This window comes from Mangifera indica, chromosome 4 (genome assembly GCF_011075055.1).
Source record: "Mangifera indica cultivar Alphonso chromosome 4, CATAS_Mindica_2.1, whole genome shotgun sequence".
Taxonomy (NCBI): domain Eukaryota; kingdom Viridiplantae; phylum Streptophyta; class Magnoliopsida; order Sapindales; family Anacardiaceae; genus Mangifera; species Mangifera indica.
Genome location: NC_058140.1, coordinates 17,743,383 through 17,759,267, shown reverse-complemented (window position 1 = coordinate 17,759,267; position 15,885 = coordinate 17,743,383). Strand labels below are relative to the sequence as shown.

At 33.7% G+C, this 15,885-nt stretch overlaps 2 protein-coding genes across 2 annotated transcripts; one reads left to right on the top strand and one right to left on the bottom strand.

Annotated features, from left to right (window-relative positions):
• The first annotated feature begins 1,428 nt into the window (after positions 1–1,428).
• LOC123214421 (serine carboxypeptidase-like 34) lies at positions 1,429–7,922 on the top strand. Its single transcript, XM_044634171.1, has 10 exons — positions 1,429–1,796; positions 5,353–5,460; positions 5,604–5,699; positions 5,792–5,884; positions 6,100–6,188; positions 6,263–6,568; positions 7,069–7,205; positions 7,299–7,391; positions 7,491–7,599; positions 7,677–7,922. Exons 1-10 carry the CDS (start codon positions 1,508–1,510, stop codon positions 7,824–7,826), a joined length of 1,470 nt encoding a protein of 489 aa, XP_044490106.1. The 5' UTR covers positions 1,429–1,507; the 3' UTR covers positions 7,827–7,922.
• A 1,770-nt stretch (positions 7,923–9,692) lies between these two features.
• On the bottom strand, positions 9,693–13,469 carry LOC123214420 (porphobilinogen deaminase, chloroplastic-like). The gene is given in 6 exon segments (XM_044634170.1): positions 9,693–10,049; positions 10,156–10,333; positions 11,007–11,213; positions 11,961–12,079; positions 12,082–12,365; positions 13,120–13,469. Coding segments are annotated over 6 exon segments (1,113 nt in total). The 5' UTR covers positions 13,332–13,469; the 3' UTR covers positions 9,693–9,936.
• Between the last annotated feature and the right edge of the window lie 2,416 nt (positions 13,470–15,885).

Sequence of the window (15,885 nt, the reverse complement as noted above, 5' to 3'; positions counted from 1 at the left end):
TTTATAAAACTATAACGTTCAACCATTATATAAAAAAGAGTGAAGATATTTAGTATTTAAATTTGAATTTTGATTATATTTATATGACTCCTTAAAAAGTTCAACAATTTCATATAATCTCCTTTAATTTAAGATATTTTAACTAATTTCTCTTACAATATGATGCATTGCTATAATAGCAAAATATTAATACATTGGCATGATGGTGAGGTATTCTACCAAAAACGATAAAGAGGTACTAAAATTATTCAGTTGCAGCTAGAATGTTATACTTAGACGTTAATTATGCCGATGCATCTCTAAATTGCATGAAAGACTCTTTATACTTAAATAGATTGAAAATTAAAAAGATCTTGTTCACATTGCTGGTTTCTAAGCCGGCCGTACAAAAACGTTGAATGAAATTACACACAATATATAATTTTTCATCCTGAGGATTAATTTGAACGGTTAAGCAAAAAGATTCTTTCGTAAAAGGTTAGGGTTCGAATAAGGTGATGTCTCACGTAAAAAACTTAAACGAATTAAATTTAGATCGAATAGTAAAGTATTATAAAAAATGAAACTTTAATGTATCTAATAGAGTGGTTATGAATTCGGTTATAATGTCATAAATTTACCTATCCGAAAAAATATGGCAAAGTCCTGGTGATAAAAAAAATTATGTAATTTTTATAATAATATTGTGTATCATTATTTAGATTAATGTAGCCGTGTGTTTATTTATGTCTTAATTAATATTAAGGCATTGTAAATTATGATACAGGCTGGAGGGTGGCGTTTTAGGTATGAAGTTTTAATGCCTTCATTAATGTAATTAAAGTTTTGCCTCTTATATATATAGATTTTGATTAACACCATATGCATAAATAATGTGTAATATATATATATATATATATACACACACATAAATATTAATATATTGTAATATGATAAAATATTATTTTATTTTTAATTTAAAATTATTTAATTATATAATAACACGTCATCGTTTGTGTATATTATTTATGTCCATAGTTTTATTAATAGATATTTGTTTGTTTTATTAGATTTTGAGTAATTTAATGTGTATACGTAATTTTATTATTATTGAATATTATTTACGGTTTTAGATATAAGTTTGATTTCTATGGGAACCCCACTTTAAGAGAATGGCTTGGTAATATTCATGTCATTAATACCTGTTTATTTATTTATTTTCTTTAAATTGTCAAATAAGGCACAATGTCCTTAATCAACTGACCTTTTTGATATGAATAAAAACAATTCACCCCGTTATATTTAGGATCTCTAAATGGACGTTTTGCCTTTATTTTCAACCAAAGCAATTAAAGCAACAAACCCTAATATGGCCTATCTCTTTATGGTAACCAAAAATTAAATTATTTCTTTATATGTATTAACAGCAATTTTGGGCTTGAATCCTATCTGTCACTATGTAACCCACCCATAACTAAGTATAGTCTCCTCTTATCACAGAGAACAACAACTGAAAAATTAATACTCAATGGCTGTGACTTATTTTTCTACAAATATTCTTCCTTTTCTTCTTCTTCTTCTTCTTCTTTCTGTGATAAGTTTAAGCTTAGTTCATGGTTTTGCGTTGAGTAAAGAAGTTTTGGCCAGACAAGAAGCAGACAGAGTGATTAAACTTCCGGGGCAGCCTCCGGTGAAGTTCCGGCAATATGCAGGTTATGTTACTGTGAATGAAACTCATGGAAGAGCACTGTTTTATTGGTTCTTCGAGGCCACCGAGAATCCTGAAGAAAAGCCTCTTCTCTTATGGCTCAACGGAGGTATTTCACCTTAATTATGCTAAGCGTAATTCTTTTATGATTTTGAATAAATTTATTGATAGATTAATGCAAAACATACGTTTAGTTTGAATAATATTTTATTATTAAAATTTTTATAGTCAAAATTGTATTAAAAATTTATGTTTTTATTTATTTATTATTATTACTTTTTTTTGTGAACTAAGAAAGTGAAAAAATGTTTTCATGAGGAAAGTGAGATGTGTTTTCTTCCCTGACCGTGAACCTTTTTCAAATTGTTTATCTATCCCTGGTCTTAGAAGAGACTGAATTTGACTATACGTCTTGAAAAATAAATTATAATATTGTATGCTTGCTATATATAACAGTCTGTCTACTCTTCTCAAAATATGGGTTAATAATTACCACGGTGTGGACAAGTCATTGTTTTAGATTAATTTCCAGAAAAACGAGGGTAGTCTTAACAGGAAAGGTAAAAGAAGAGGAAGAGCAACCAATGTAATACTATGTATGGTTTTATATATTATAGAAACTGTTATAAACAGCCCAATATATATTGTCCGCTTTGGGCTTCAGGGCCTCATGGCTTTAAAACGCGTCTATTGGGTTAAGGGCTTCTGACCCCTGCCTATATACAAGCTCAGTAGACAGTACGAGAGCGATGTGGGACTTCAGGTCACAACACACCCCCCCTCCCATCGCTATGGTGCTGATAACGTATTATAAACAGTCTAACAGATATTGTTCGCTTTGAGCTTCAGGCCCTTACGGCTTTAAAATGCGTCTATTGGGGAGGAGCTTCAAGCTCACTTTCGCAGGTTCGAAGACTTGCATGGGCCACCATCAATAGATATTGTCTGCTTTGCCACTTCAGGGGCTCACGGTTTTATTATACGCGTCTAGCGGGGTAGGGCTTCAGGCCCGTACCCAGGTTCGCGATCTGGCGAAGGTGCAGGTTCACGACCTACATGGGCCATTAGATATTGTCCTCTTTGGATATTCAGGATCTTCAAGGTTTTCATACGCGTCTATTGGGTTAAGGGCTTCTGGCCCCTGCCTATATACAAGCTCAGTAGACAGTACAAGAGCGATGTGAGACTTCAGGTCACAACACACCCCCTCCCATCGCTATCGTGCTGATAATATGTTATAAACAACCTAACAAATATTGTCCGCTTTGAGCTTCAGGCCCTCACGGCTTTAAAACGCGTCTATCGGGTTAAGGGCTTCTAACCCCTGCCTATATACAAGCTCAGTAGACAGTACGAGAGCGATGTGGGACTTTAGGTTACAACACACCCCCCCCCCCCCCCCCAATCGCTATCATGCTGATAACATGTTATAAATATAATACACAAATATAAAATGATAAATAGATTGAAGAAGAATTGAGAAGAAAAGAGAGGAAGTGAGCCAAATCAATTTAGAGAAGAGAAGAAAATGTATATCATGAAGTGAAGGAGGGGGGCTATTTATAGAAATCTTGGCCGCCCCTCCAAACAAGTATATGACAATTTTCAAACCAAATCCTCCAGGGCCATTAATGCATTCACATTATAAAATGGCCAAAGTCAAAACATGTTATAAACAGCCCAACAGATATTGTCCGCTTTGGACTTTAGACCCTCACGGCTTTAAAACACGTCAATTGGGTTAATGGTTTCTGGCCCCTGCCTATATACAAACTCAGTAGACAGTACGAGAACGATGTGAGACTTCAGGTCACAACACACCCCCCCCCTTCGCTATCGTACTGATAACGTGTTATAAATAACCCAACAGATATTGTCCGCTTTGGTCTTTAGGGGCTCACGGCTTTAAAACGCGTCTATTTGGTTAAGGGCTTCTGGCCTCTGTCTATATACAAGCTCAATAGACAGTACGAGAGCGATATGAGACTTTAGGTCATAACACACCCCCTATCGCTATCGTGCTAATAACGTGTTATAAACAGCTCAACAGATATTGTCCGCTTTGGGCTTCAGGCCTTCACGACTTTAAAACTCGTCTATCGTGGAGGAGCTTCAGGCTCACTCCCGTAGGTTCGAAGACCTGCATGGCCACCATCAATAAATATTGTCTGCTTTACCACTTCAGGGCTCATGGTTTTCATACGCGTCTATTGGGTTAAGGGCTTCTGGCCCCTGCCTATATACAAGCTCAGTAGACAGTACTGTACTCTTTTTTCCTTTATTAGGTTTTGTTCCACTGGGTTTTCCTAGTAAGGTTTTTAACGAGGCAGTTTAAGCACGTCCAACGTCAACTTACAGGACATTTAATAATTATGTTCCTTTGCTTTGGTTTTTATCCCACTGGGTTTTTCCTTAGCAAGTTAATATAATTATCTGTAAGTGGTGGAAATCCAAGGAAAAGTGTTGCAAATGGTGGATTTTTCCACCACATGTTTTGACTTTGGCCATTTTATAATGTGAATGCATTAATGGCCCTGAAGGATTTGGTTTGAAAATTGTCATATACTTGTTTGGAGGGCGGCCAAGATTTCTATAAATAGCCCCCCTCCTTCACTTCATGATATACATTTTCTTCTCTTCTCCAGAATTGATTTGACTCTCTTCCTTTCTTTTTTTCTCAATTCTTCTTCAATCTATTTATCATTTTATATTTGTGTATTATATTTATAACAGAAACATGCATTATTAATTATTGAATTATTGACTGCTGTGAAGTATGACTTAGAGTTAGAGATAACAATGGGATGGGTAGAGCCAAATTCCTTAATCTTCATTTCTGTTTTCGCAGATAAAACTTTTTATAGTCCTTAATAAAAGGGTGATGGAAAATTTCATCCCTTCATGACAAAGAAAATGTCTCTCTCATTCCCTTTCCTATCTTTGTGAGGAAGGTTCCCCACACTTTTATCTTTATATTTTTATTAGAAAAATAATGAAATATTTATTAGGTATTATGACATATTTATGATAATTTATAATTTTTTTAAAGTAATTTAAAATTTAAAAGTTTAAAAAATATATAAGAAAGGAGATGAATCCGAGATATATTTTTTATTATTCCCACTTTGTTCTCAAGTGTAGGGATTTTAATAATCTCTATCTCATCTTTATTAGAGAATTTTATTTCTATTTGAAAAATGATGAGTAAAAAATTGGATTTCGTAGGTCAAATTATCAACCCCACCTGAAAACAATTATATGAGACTCATCATCATCGGTTCTAAGTTTGATTGGACAATTTCCTTTATTATTATTTTTCTCTGCTTTACCTATCCATATATGTCCAACTGATGCCAAAGCATCCCACTCAAGCTTCTTACTCTAAAATAATTAAGAGGGTAGGAGTGTAGAAAATTTATTATATAACATTTAAAAGAAGAATATGCATGTACTCACGGGTCACACAGTTATTTGAGGTTGAAGACTGACTTATAAATGATGCTACAAATTGCTTCAATATATCTTGATCGTAGCAAGCTGACCCTTTTTCCATTTAATAAATTGTAGTTCCCCATTTACTCTCCCATTAATCCAACAATCTTCCAGCAATATATTTATTTATTTATTTTTGTAATCTAATTAATACTATAATTAACCTTTTGCAGGTCCCGGCTGCTCATCGATTGGTTATGGAGAAGCAGAAGAGCTGGGGCCTTTCTTAACTCGGAAAGGCAAGCCAGAGCTAAAGCTCAACCCTTACAGTTGGAACAAAGGTATCAACACCATGCAAAATTATTCACTCTTTCGTAATTAACCCTAATCAAACCAAATTAAGAAATTAAAGAGAAATAGGGCTTATGTAATATATATAATTACGATTTATCTGTTCAACAAATATATTTTTTTTTCATTACAGCGGCCAATTTGTTGTTTGTGGAATCACCTGTCGGTGTTGGATTTTCTTACACTAATACCAGTGAAGACATCAAACAACTTGGAGACACAGTTACTGGTAATAAATTAATGATATTATTTAAATAATCAAATGTATATTCATATACAAAATCTAAATTTTCCAAGTCTGATGAATTTCTTTATGATTAGCTAAGGATTCATATGCATTCCTTATCAACTGGTTCAAGAGATTCCCACAGTTCAAGTCCCATAAATTCTACATAGCTGGAGAAAGCTATGCAGGTACCTATAAACAAGTCAAATTATATTTATACGAGCAATGTTATGCGATTATACTTTTGAGTATACAATTATATATACAGTTGATATGTTATTATTTAATTGTATGTTATTTTATCTTTAATTCAAAATTACTTATTCATATAATAATTTATCAACTATATATATATAAAATTGAGTCATCAGTTTTTCTGATTCTTCGTTTATTATTTATTCAGGACATTATATTCCTCAGCTTGCAGAAGTGATATATGATAGTAATAAGAAAGCTTCCAGGGAAAATCACATCAATCTGAAGGGCATTACGGTAAAATTCAATACTATTTTCTACGTTGCATGCAATATTGGATAATTTTTAATATGATGAATGTACGTACGTAGGTTGGCAATGCATTATTGGACGATGAAACAGATCAAACAGGAATGATCGATTATGCATGGGATCATGCAGTGATATCAGATGAATTGTATCATAATATTAAGACCCACTGCAACTTCAGCAGCAGCGGCGATCAGCAATATTCCACCACTTGCGGCCTCGCCCTTAATCAGTACTTCGACGTTTATACTATAATCGACATGTACAGCTTGTATTCTCCAGTTTGTGCCGATAGCAACTCCTCCTTCGTCGCAAACAGAGCCCTTCCCAGGATTCAAGGCATTGCTCCTAAATTGTTTTCTAAATACGTAAGTATTGACGGTAAGGTTTCATTTACATGCACTGAATAAAATATTCAAGCAGGTACAAATTATAAAATACTTTATTAAAACTTTAGAATCATAGAAATATCTAAAATGCAATTATATAATTTGAATTCATAGGCTTTCTGAAATTACTTATATTGGAATAACTAGTCTGTCACTCTTGAAAACTATATTGTATTAGTTACAAAATAAAATCTAGTTAATATATAGCAGATTGACAGAATTTATCAAAAGTCCCATAAAATTTAAGATATATACTAATAATATTTATTTATATCATAACTTTAATGTATTTGATTTATTTTTATTAATTATTTAAGTTCATCAGTAAACTATGATTAAACGGTTTAATTATTTAGTTTTATTAAACTAAAATTATAATTAATGTTAGTGCATATTAAAAAATTTTCTAGCATTGACTTTTTTTTTTTAAGAATGAATTCTGAAAGTACTTTGTCTAACGTGAATATGGGATTTTGTAGGATGGTTGGCGTCGGAAGCCTACTGGCTACGACCCTTGTGCGTCGGATTACACCGAGGCATATTTGAACAGGCCTGAGGTCCAAAAGGCACTCCATGCTAATGTTACAAATATTCCATATCAATGGAGTCATTGCAGGTTGTTACAGCTCTTTCCCTTCTGGCCATCATTAATAATTTGGAAGGCCATGTGAAATTACACCAAGTATTGAATTGTATTTCGTCTCTACAGTGTTAAGATATCATTTTGGCCTGATTCGCCATCATCGATTCTTCCTATTATTAAAAAGCTCAGAGCCGGAGGCCTTCGCATCTGGGTTTACAGGTAATAATAAACTAACTATAAGCATATTTATAGTTTGAATTTCTTTTTCAATGATTGAAATTTGAAACAAAATTTATAAATATTTTTGTGAAATGGCAGTGGAGATACTGATGGAAGAATTCCAGTAACTTCAACTAGATTAACTTTAAGAAAGCTTGGACTGAAGACCCTTCAAGAATGGACACCCTGGTACACTAATAATAAACAAGTTAAGTCAATTTCTTTTCTATTTTACTTTATGTAATTGTTAAAGATTATAATTTTGGGAATTTAATTTATTTATAGGTTGGTGGGTGGACGGTAGAATATGATGGACTTACATTTGTGACAATTAGAGGAGCTGGTCACCAAGTTCCAACTTTTGCACCAAGGCAATCTCTTCAGCTGGTTCAACACTTCTTGGCCAACAAGAAATTGCCTTCTAAAGCCTTTTGATTTTTACTTTAGGCCACCTAAATTTAAATTATTGGGAATATATCCATGAAGCCAACAATTCTATTATCTATTAAAATAAATTTTTTTAATTGAGCATGCTATTTGTAGAGAATTAAAAATCTTACATTAAATTTGTGAAATGATTATGTTCATGCGTAGGTGTTCAACTGCTGTAAAACAGCAAATGATATATGGATCAATGGTAAGCAACTTCAATAGAGAGAAACTTAGGAAAATTTCCTTGCATTTACGTGGCCTCCTAGCATCCATGAAACAAGTATTAATAACTTTGGTTAATGAGCTTATCAAAGCATAAAGTTGTGCAGGGTTGATGGCGTATGTGGCTCACTGCAAGAGAAAATGGTATTATGGTGAAACCAAAGGAGATCAAGGCTGCAACAACCAGCAAATTCATCTCAAATTAAGAGCATTTAGGCCATTGGCCAAAAAGTAAAGAATAAAGAACTATTACACACTACGAACGAAGCCACAACTGCCGCCACTTCGGTCAGCACAACTAGTACATTGCAACTATCACACTGTAATGCCTTAAGCTGAGGAAAGTAGAAATAATATTTATATACACACACACCTTATCGCTGCTTCCTCCAACAACATTTCAGAATCTTAAGTATGAAAGTTGGTTCATGGAAAGAAGCCATCTATCACCCAAAAGTGAAAAAAATGCAAAGAAGAACCAGGGAAGTAATAGAATGTCTAAATGGTTCAATTAAGGTATGTGAAGATCATGACCAAAGAACGATTTCTGAAACATGAATAACTATACTGAATAAAGTTGCCAAGGGAAAATTAAGTTAAATACAAGTATCCATGATCAGACATCACTGCGATATATAAATAATTTACAAGAGAAGGCCAGCCATTACAGTCTAAGAATTGATTTCAAAAAGATCAAGATAGCTATTTTTGGTATTGTCAGTCAAATTTCAGCTTTTTATCTTTTCCTTTAATTCTTTGGGACAAAAATTCCAGCTTATTACAACTACTAAAACATGGAGAATGCATTCAGTTAAATGGATGCTCTTAGGCATTGTACAAGAAGCTGAAATTAAAAAAACTTCTGTGCTAACTTACACCTAAAATCATCCCTTCTTCACTCCCTCTCACAAGTTAGATGCAATGATGAAATAACTTCTCTAAGAGCTTCACTACTGAACAAATATGTTATGCTTTATATGCAGCAACTAATGCCACACCATCTCTGACTGAATGGTAAAATATAAGGTTTATAGGAATCATGAGAATTTGTTAATGATATTCAATCCAAATCAGTCTTTATAAAAAAATTTTCAGAGGAAAGCACACATACCTGAATCTTCATTTGTGCAGGTAATGAAAATTCCCTTTGATTGTATCGATTCTTTCCAAACAGGGCATATAAATCTAAATCCCAGTAAGAAAAGAGCAACAAGTTGAAAAGTGCATGGCAAAACTATGATGAAAAATGGAAGAAGTTTACCTGCTGGAAGATTGAAACAAAGGCCTAACAATCTTGTGTAATTCAATGTAACAGGCATGCAGCATACAACTAAGGAATCTGACAGGCATAATTTCTCAATTCTCAGAAAAGCGTTATTTTCTGAGTATCAGATAAGATGACCAAGCACAGTAAATCAACAATGCACACTTCTTATATATTGTAGGTCAATAATCCCTATGAATGCTTTTCTTTTTCTTTTTATAAGATGTTTTGAAACACCTACAACCTGTCTAGTACAGTATACATTTATTTTACGTGGTCAAAAAGCAAGGGTTATTTAAATCTTTTCAAGTTATTGTGAATAAACAAGCAGACACATGCATATATGTGTAACTTTATGTAAGAGGCACACTTGCAAGAAAACACACACAGAAAGAGGGAGAGAGATAAAATTTGGCTCTCTCATATTATTAAAGAACAAAATAATCTAAGCCTCTCACATCACTAGTAAGGAAACCCTCTTCTAGCTTAAAATCAATCAAAATATTGTTCTTAATGTTACAACAAATGACAGCTTAGGAGGAAAAATGAAATTTCTGGATCTATTCCTTGGAGTCAGACATAAGCCGTAGAGTTGTTCTCTTTCTCCTTCTGCTTTCATTACGCTACTCAAGAATCAAAGAAGCCAGGGCCTCCACGTGAAAGAAGTTCCTTGCCTGCATCCCTTCCCATCATGATCATATCTTCATAAGCATATGGACCTTTTCTAGAAGTTTCAAGTACTGCAAAACATAGACACGAGAAGAAACAGTGAAGTATCGGAACTCTAAACAGGAGCTAAATAAAAACTAGAAAAAAAATCACTTTCAATAGCAAACCAAATCATACCACGAGTTCCATCAGGGGAAGCGACCAACCCTCTAAAGAAACAGTTTCCATCCTCATCTCTGCAAGCATATCCAGCAATAGGGGTGCGACAAGAACCATCCAAGGCCTCAAGAAAGGCCCGTTCACATGCAACTGCAAGTCTAGTTTCCTCATGATTCAAAGATGCCAAGTAATTAGCCTGTAAAGTGCAATCAAACAAAAGATAGAAACAAAATAAAAAGATGTTAACATGATTTCACAAAACAAACCCGACAAAAAAATTCACTAATGATTCAGAGGTGAATGGAAAAGACTATGAAAAGAAATTAGAGGCATTGTTAAACATAATTGCAGTCATATATACACTAAAATATAATCATTCGTTGAGCAAAACTCAAATTATCAGAAAGCTCTGCAAAGAGAATGTACTGGAAGCAGTACAGAGATTCAGAGAGCATATTCAGTAAGCTTCCCCCTGCTAAGAGTTGCTCTTCAATTTGTTCTCTGAGGGACCATGCATTGTATCTACGAGAACACACAACAACATTTGATAGGTTTCATGTTATCATTTAATTTATGGTTTCATATATTAGGATTTTCCTAAAAAGCCATAATGTTATTAAGACATGAAAATTCTTATTTCAGCATAACTTAATAAATCAAAACTTCAAACTCTTGAAATTTTGATATTTAATTTTTTTTTTCACAATTCATAGGGACTAAATTGTATATCACTGGCCAGCCAGCAAATAGGTCGAGGTAATTCTGCACAGTATATAATTTATAAGTCCAAAAGCATAAATCAGACATGCAAATTGCAGGAAACTATTTTGTTATAAATAAAATGATCAATATGAAAGGTTGAAATGTACCATTTTCTCATCATTGCTTCTACAGGCAACCCCAATTGCACCTTGAGCAACAGCCGGTAGCATATCATCAATTGAAAGAATGTTAGTAGCATTTTCTGTCATGTTCAAGCGTTTAAGTCCAGCAAGTGCTAACAAGGTAGCTTGAACCACCCCTTCATTAAGTTTTCTCAACCTTGTTTGGACATTACCTCGAAAGTTCTCCAGCACCTGCAAAATGAATTTAAACAAAAGAATGAACAAATATCCAATTAAAATGCATGATTAATCTGAGGTAAAAAAATAAGAGCAATATTGTTACCAAAAGGAGGTGAGACCAAACATATTACCCAAAAAGAAATGAGAGAGCAAGAAAATAAGATGCATTTTGGCACTCCACAGCCACTGGCCAGTCCATCACAGCTCAAACAAAAGGATTTTGTAATAAGGTACAAAAGACAGGAACCTCCTAACAACTTGATGATAGTTTCTAAATGTTGCTTTAATCTTTTTGTACAACCTACAAATCTTGAGGCGATTAATGCCTTTCTGTTCCAGCAAGCAATTTTTCAGAAAAGACTTATTTGCTAAAGTCCATGACTGTGATAAACCCAGTAGGTTCTTTGTCATTAATAGTTATATCTAGCATGCGGTCAACGATCACATTCAGGCTAAGAACTCCAAGTGGCACAAGTACCTCAACCTATAACATCCTTGCCAGTATCACAGGATTGCATTCAAGGCCTTAATCACCAACTCTCTCCTTCCACCTTTGATGATGGTCAGCTCATGATAAAGGTTCCTTTTTAAAATGTGATTAAGTGTGTTGTGAGTTTGACGGATTCAACATCAAATCAATACATATTGTATGTGTGCTTATCATTAAACTTGTGAACAAAGAATATCTGAAGCAATTTCTGAATGTGATTATAGTTAAAATAAAAGAAAATTGCAACATATATCTGTATAAAAACTCACATTAAGTGATGGATATCTATGGAGAATTTGGGACTTCCTTCTAAGTGAAGCAGTACCAACAGTGCTTCCAGCAGGTAGTTCAGCCAGAGAGGCTGCACTCAAGGAAATAAATGCATCTGGACATCCTCACGCTGAAGGTTGCAAGGTAGAATTGTCTTATCTGGCAAATATGTAGGAACATCTTTCATTGAATGGACAGCAATGTCAATTTCACTATTTATTAGTGCCTCATCTATTTCTTTGGTGAACAAGCCCTTCCCACCAATGTCTGCAAGTGGTTGAGATAGTATTTTATCACCTGTTGTTTTTATTATTACAATTTGTATAGCCCCTTCTTCAGTAAGCGCCGGATGCAAAGACATGAGTTTGTCTCTTGTCTCATGAGCCTGAGCAAGTGCCAGTGGGCTGTTCTAAATTAAGGAAGAATGTAAGTAACCAGAAAAGAGACCAGTAAAACAAACTGGGTGCATAACAATAAATAGAAGGGGAAACTCTCTGCAACTCACAACTAAAAGAATTGTAATGAAAATTTGAAACCTATGCCTTAGTAGTAAGTCGTAGAAATAAATGGTCATTTTGTTTGATTCATACCAACGTCAATTACTTCCTTAAAAACCAAACAGAAAAAGTCCCGATAGGTCACTAAAGAAAACAGAGTGGTTCATATGAACGCAACATAATCCACATTGTATGAAACTTAAGATAAAAGATCTGTTTCTCTTTTTAGTTTCGATATATAAAACTTGGTACTTTAAATTCAGGGAATTGCTTTAAAAATTTGAAATTTACAACACAATATATATAATCTACTATTAAATCAGTTACAACAGATAAAGAGAAAGATTGATAGTAACATAACCAAAAGTCTCTCAGATTTAAACACAAAAAAATGAAATTGATGATCCAATAAATTAAAGAACGACCTTTCATTTCCACATTAAACCAAAAGCAGAAGGTAAAATGTAACAACAGAGGTACACCAAATGAATAACGTCGAAGTCAAATGCACACAGTAAGTCAAACCCCTTCTCAGATAAAAAAAAAAATGGAAGAATTTACAATAAATGAAAGACAAATTAAACATACCCAGAAGCATAGCTTAGCATAAAAACAAACCACAGTAGAAAAAATAAGATCATTTAAAAAATGACCAAATTACCTTCCTCTAGTGCCGATTTTGATCATAGAAACCTTGGTTTCAACAGCGACAGAAGCTCTCGTAATTCCAAGACTTCGTCTCTTGATAGGCTTGGGCAAAGCTGGAATCTTAAGAGACGGTATAGAAAAGCCAACAAGGGAGACGGAACTTGGGTAACAATGGCGAGCCATAACACCACTTTGCGTTGTACAAAGAGAGGATACAGTATCCATTGAAATATAATTAACTAACCTAGCTATAGAAAGAAGGAAAGATTTAATTAAACAATTGTTTAACAGAATTGAATTGAAGAAGAAGAAAGGAAAGCGAAGGTTGGCTTTAAAGGGATGGCCAATTGGTCTGCTCCCAGTTGGATAGGATAACATTATGTTTTCTTCTGATCTGGTGCATTGCTCCTAATTATTATTTTTACACTTCTCTCAATCCTAACCACTGAAAAAATATGAACGGTCGTTATGCTTCAATGCGTCTAACTAACCCATCCACATCGTTTGACTGTTTGTGTTTGACTAACCTTCCCCCCCATTGTTTCCAAACAAAATAAAATTTATTTATATGGACAAAGTACGATCCTACGTAACATGTCAATTATAAAAAGGGAAAGGGAGTATTTCCCACCCATTTTTTATCCCATTCTGAAACCTATATCCACGATAGATCAAAATCCAATTTTTTCATCTATGACTAAACTGTCATCCATTTTTGCTGTTAAAGAGAGAGGTAAAATAATCATTTTACTGTTTATATTAAAAATTATAAAATTTATTATTTTTCACCCCTCATAGGTTTTAGAAACTAACATTTCACTTTTACCTAAAGTTTTTAAACTTTAAAAAGTAATATTTTCACCCTCAAACCTAGGGTTTTCATATTTTTTAAAACATAGCCACCCCCCATAACTTTCAAAAATAGCAGTTTCACCCTCATTCTTCAACTTCATCTTCCGACGTCATGACCGACCTCCTCCTTCTCTTAGTGCGACGACAGTGGTGCGACAAAAAGATTTTCATCTCCCCATCGCACGGTGTGACGAAGAGACGGAGATCTCTTCGTCGCTCCACCTAGACGACGAAGGATGACGTCTTTTGTCGCTCGTTGCGTCGTCCAGATGCTACGACGAAGGACAACGAAGTGTTGTCCTTCGACTGTTCTTCTAGATCTGGACAACACTTCATCGTCCAGATCTGGGCGACGCTTCGTCTTCCAGATCTGGGCGACGCTTCATCGTCCTTTGTCATCCAGATCGTCCAGATCTGGACGACGAAGGGTTGTCCTTTGTCATCGGAGATGCGAGATCGATGGAATGCATCGATCGTCGGTGGTGGTCAGAGAATGAAGCAAACCCTAAGGGTAAAATCTAAACTTTTTAAACTTTGAGGATGAGTTGAGTTGTTAGTTTTTAAAACTTGGAGGGGGAAAATGATAAAATTTTAAATTTTTGAGGTTTTAAATAATAAAATATCAATTTTACCCTATCCATAACTGAAAAATTGGACGACAGTTTGGTCATGAATGAGAAAAGTGGATTTTAATCTGCCATAGGTATCACTTTGGAATCGGCCTAAAAAATGGGTGGGAAATAGTCCTTTTTCCTTATAAAAAATAAAATATTTAATCATACTAAAAATCGATCTATTTATGTGGATTGCCAATAAAATGAATTAAATCCCTTTTGATATCCATAGCCCAATAGTGCAAAGGTTAATTATAATTCATTAAAATAATCCATTAAATTAAAAGGGTTTCATTTGAAATTGATCAATTTTATAGGGTTTACATGTATGACTGATACATTAGATTTGAATGAAACTATTCATATATAAACAAGTCTTAAAACAATTGAATACACACATGTAAAACTAGCATAGCAAGAGAAAATCGCATATACTAATTTCACATTAGATTTTTGACAATTTCTTTTTTTTTTTTTCTATTAAAATGGGAAAAATTTTAGTGTATTATTCCTTGTCATGTTTTTATGGTTTATAATATTAAAATTTAACCATTTTTGCATAAATTTCAAAGGTTTCAAATTAAAGTTTCAGCGGTTATGTGTTCTGAAAGAAATAATTTGAACATTTTGTTATTTGCATGAAATTTGTTAACGTTTTTGTTTTTGAATAGGTTTATAATCAATTATTGATAAAATCGGATTTGAAAATGGGTAGCTTAGAGTGATTTTGTCACCATGGGTAATTCATAGTCACTATGTGAGTTATCCATTCTGAAAATGACGAAGATAAAAGATTTTGTGTATTTACCAAATATGTGTTATGTATATAGTAAAAGGTTATCAGTATTTTATAATATACGAGGTTATAAATATTTTTTATCACACATATAATATATAATGGGGGTTTATTGATACTTTTTAGTGTACGTATGTTTTATTCTGTATGTAAAATTTACATTGTGAACTTCTCTTTTTAATTTTCGAAAAGTGTTATTGATAGTTGCCCAAACATGAAAGCCATCTAAACACAAGTAAATGAATAATAAAATAGTAACAAGCAATAGTGTATATGATTGCAACAAGACCCCTCTCCGAACCATGTATAACGTGAGATTTCATCAAACCCTAACGTAACCCACAAGCCATTAAATGCAAAGAAACCTAAACATGTGTTTACAGGCTACAGTCTATCCCTTCAAATACTTTCAACATACTCTTACTATTCGTGGTGCTCCCTATTTTAAGTGAAAACCACTTGTTCTCACACAAAGTTTAAACGTTACTGGTTGAATTCAACTCATTGTCTATCTTTC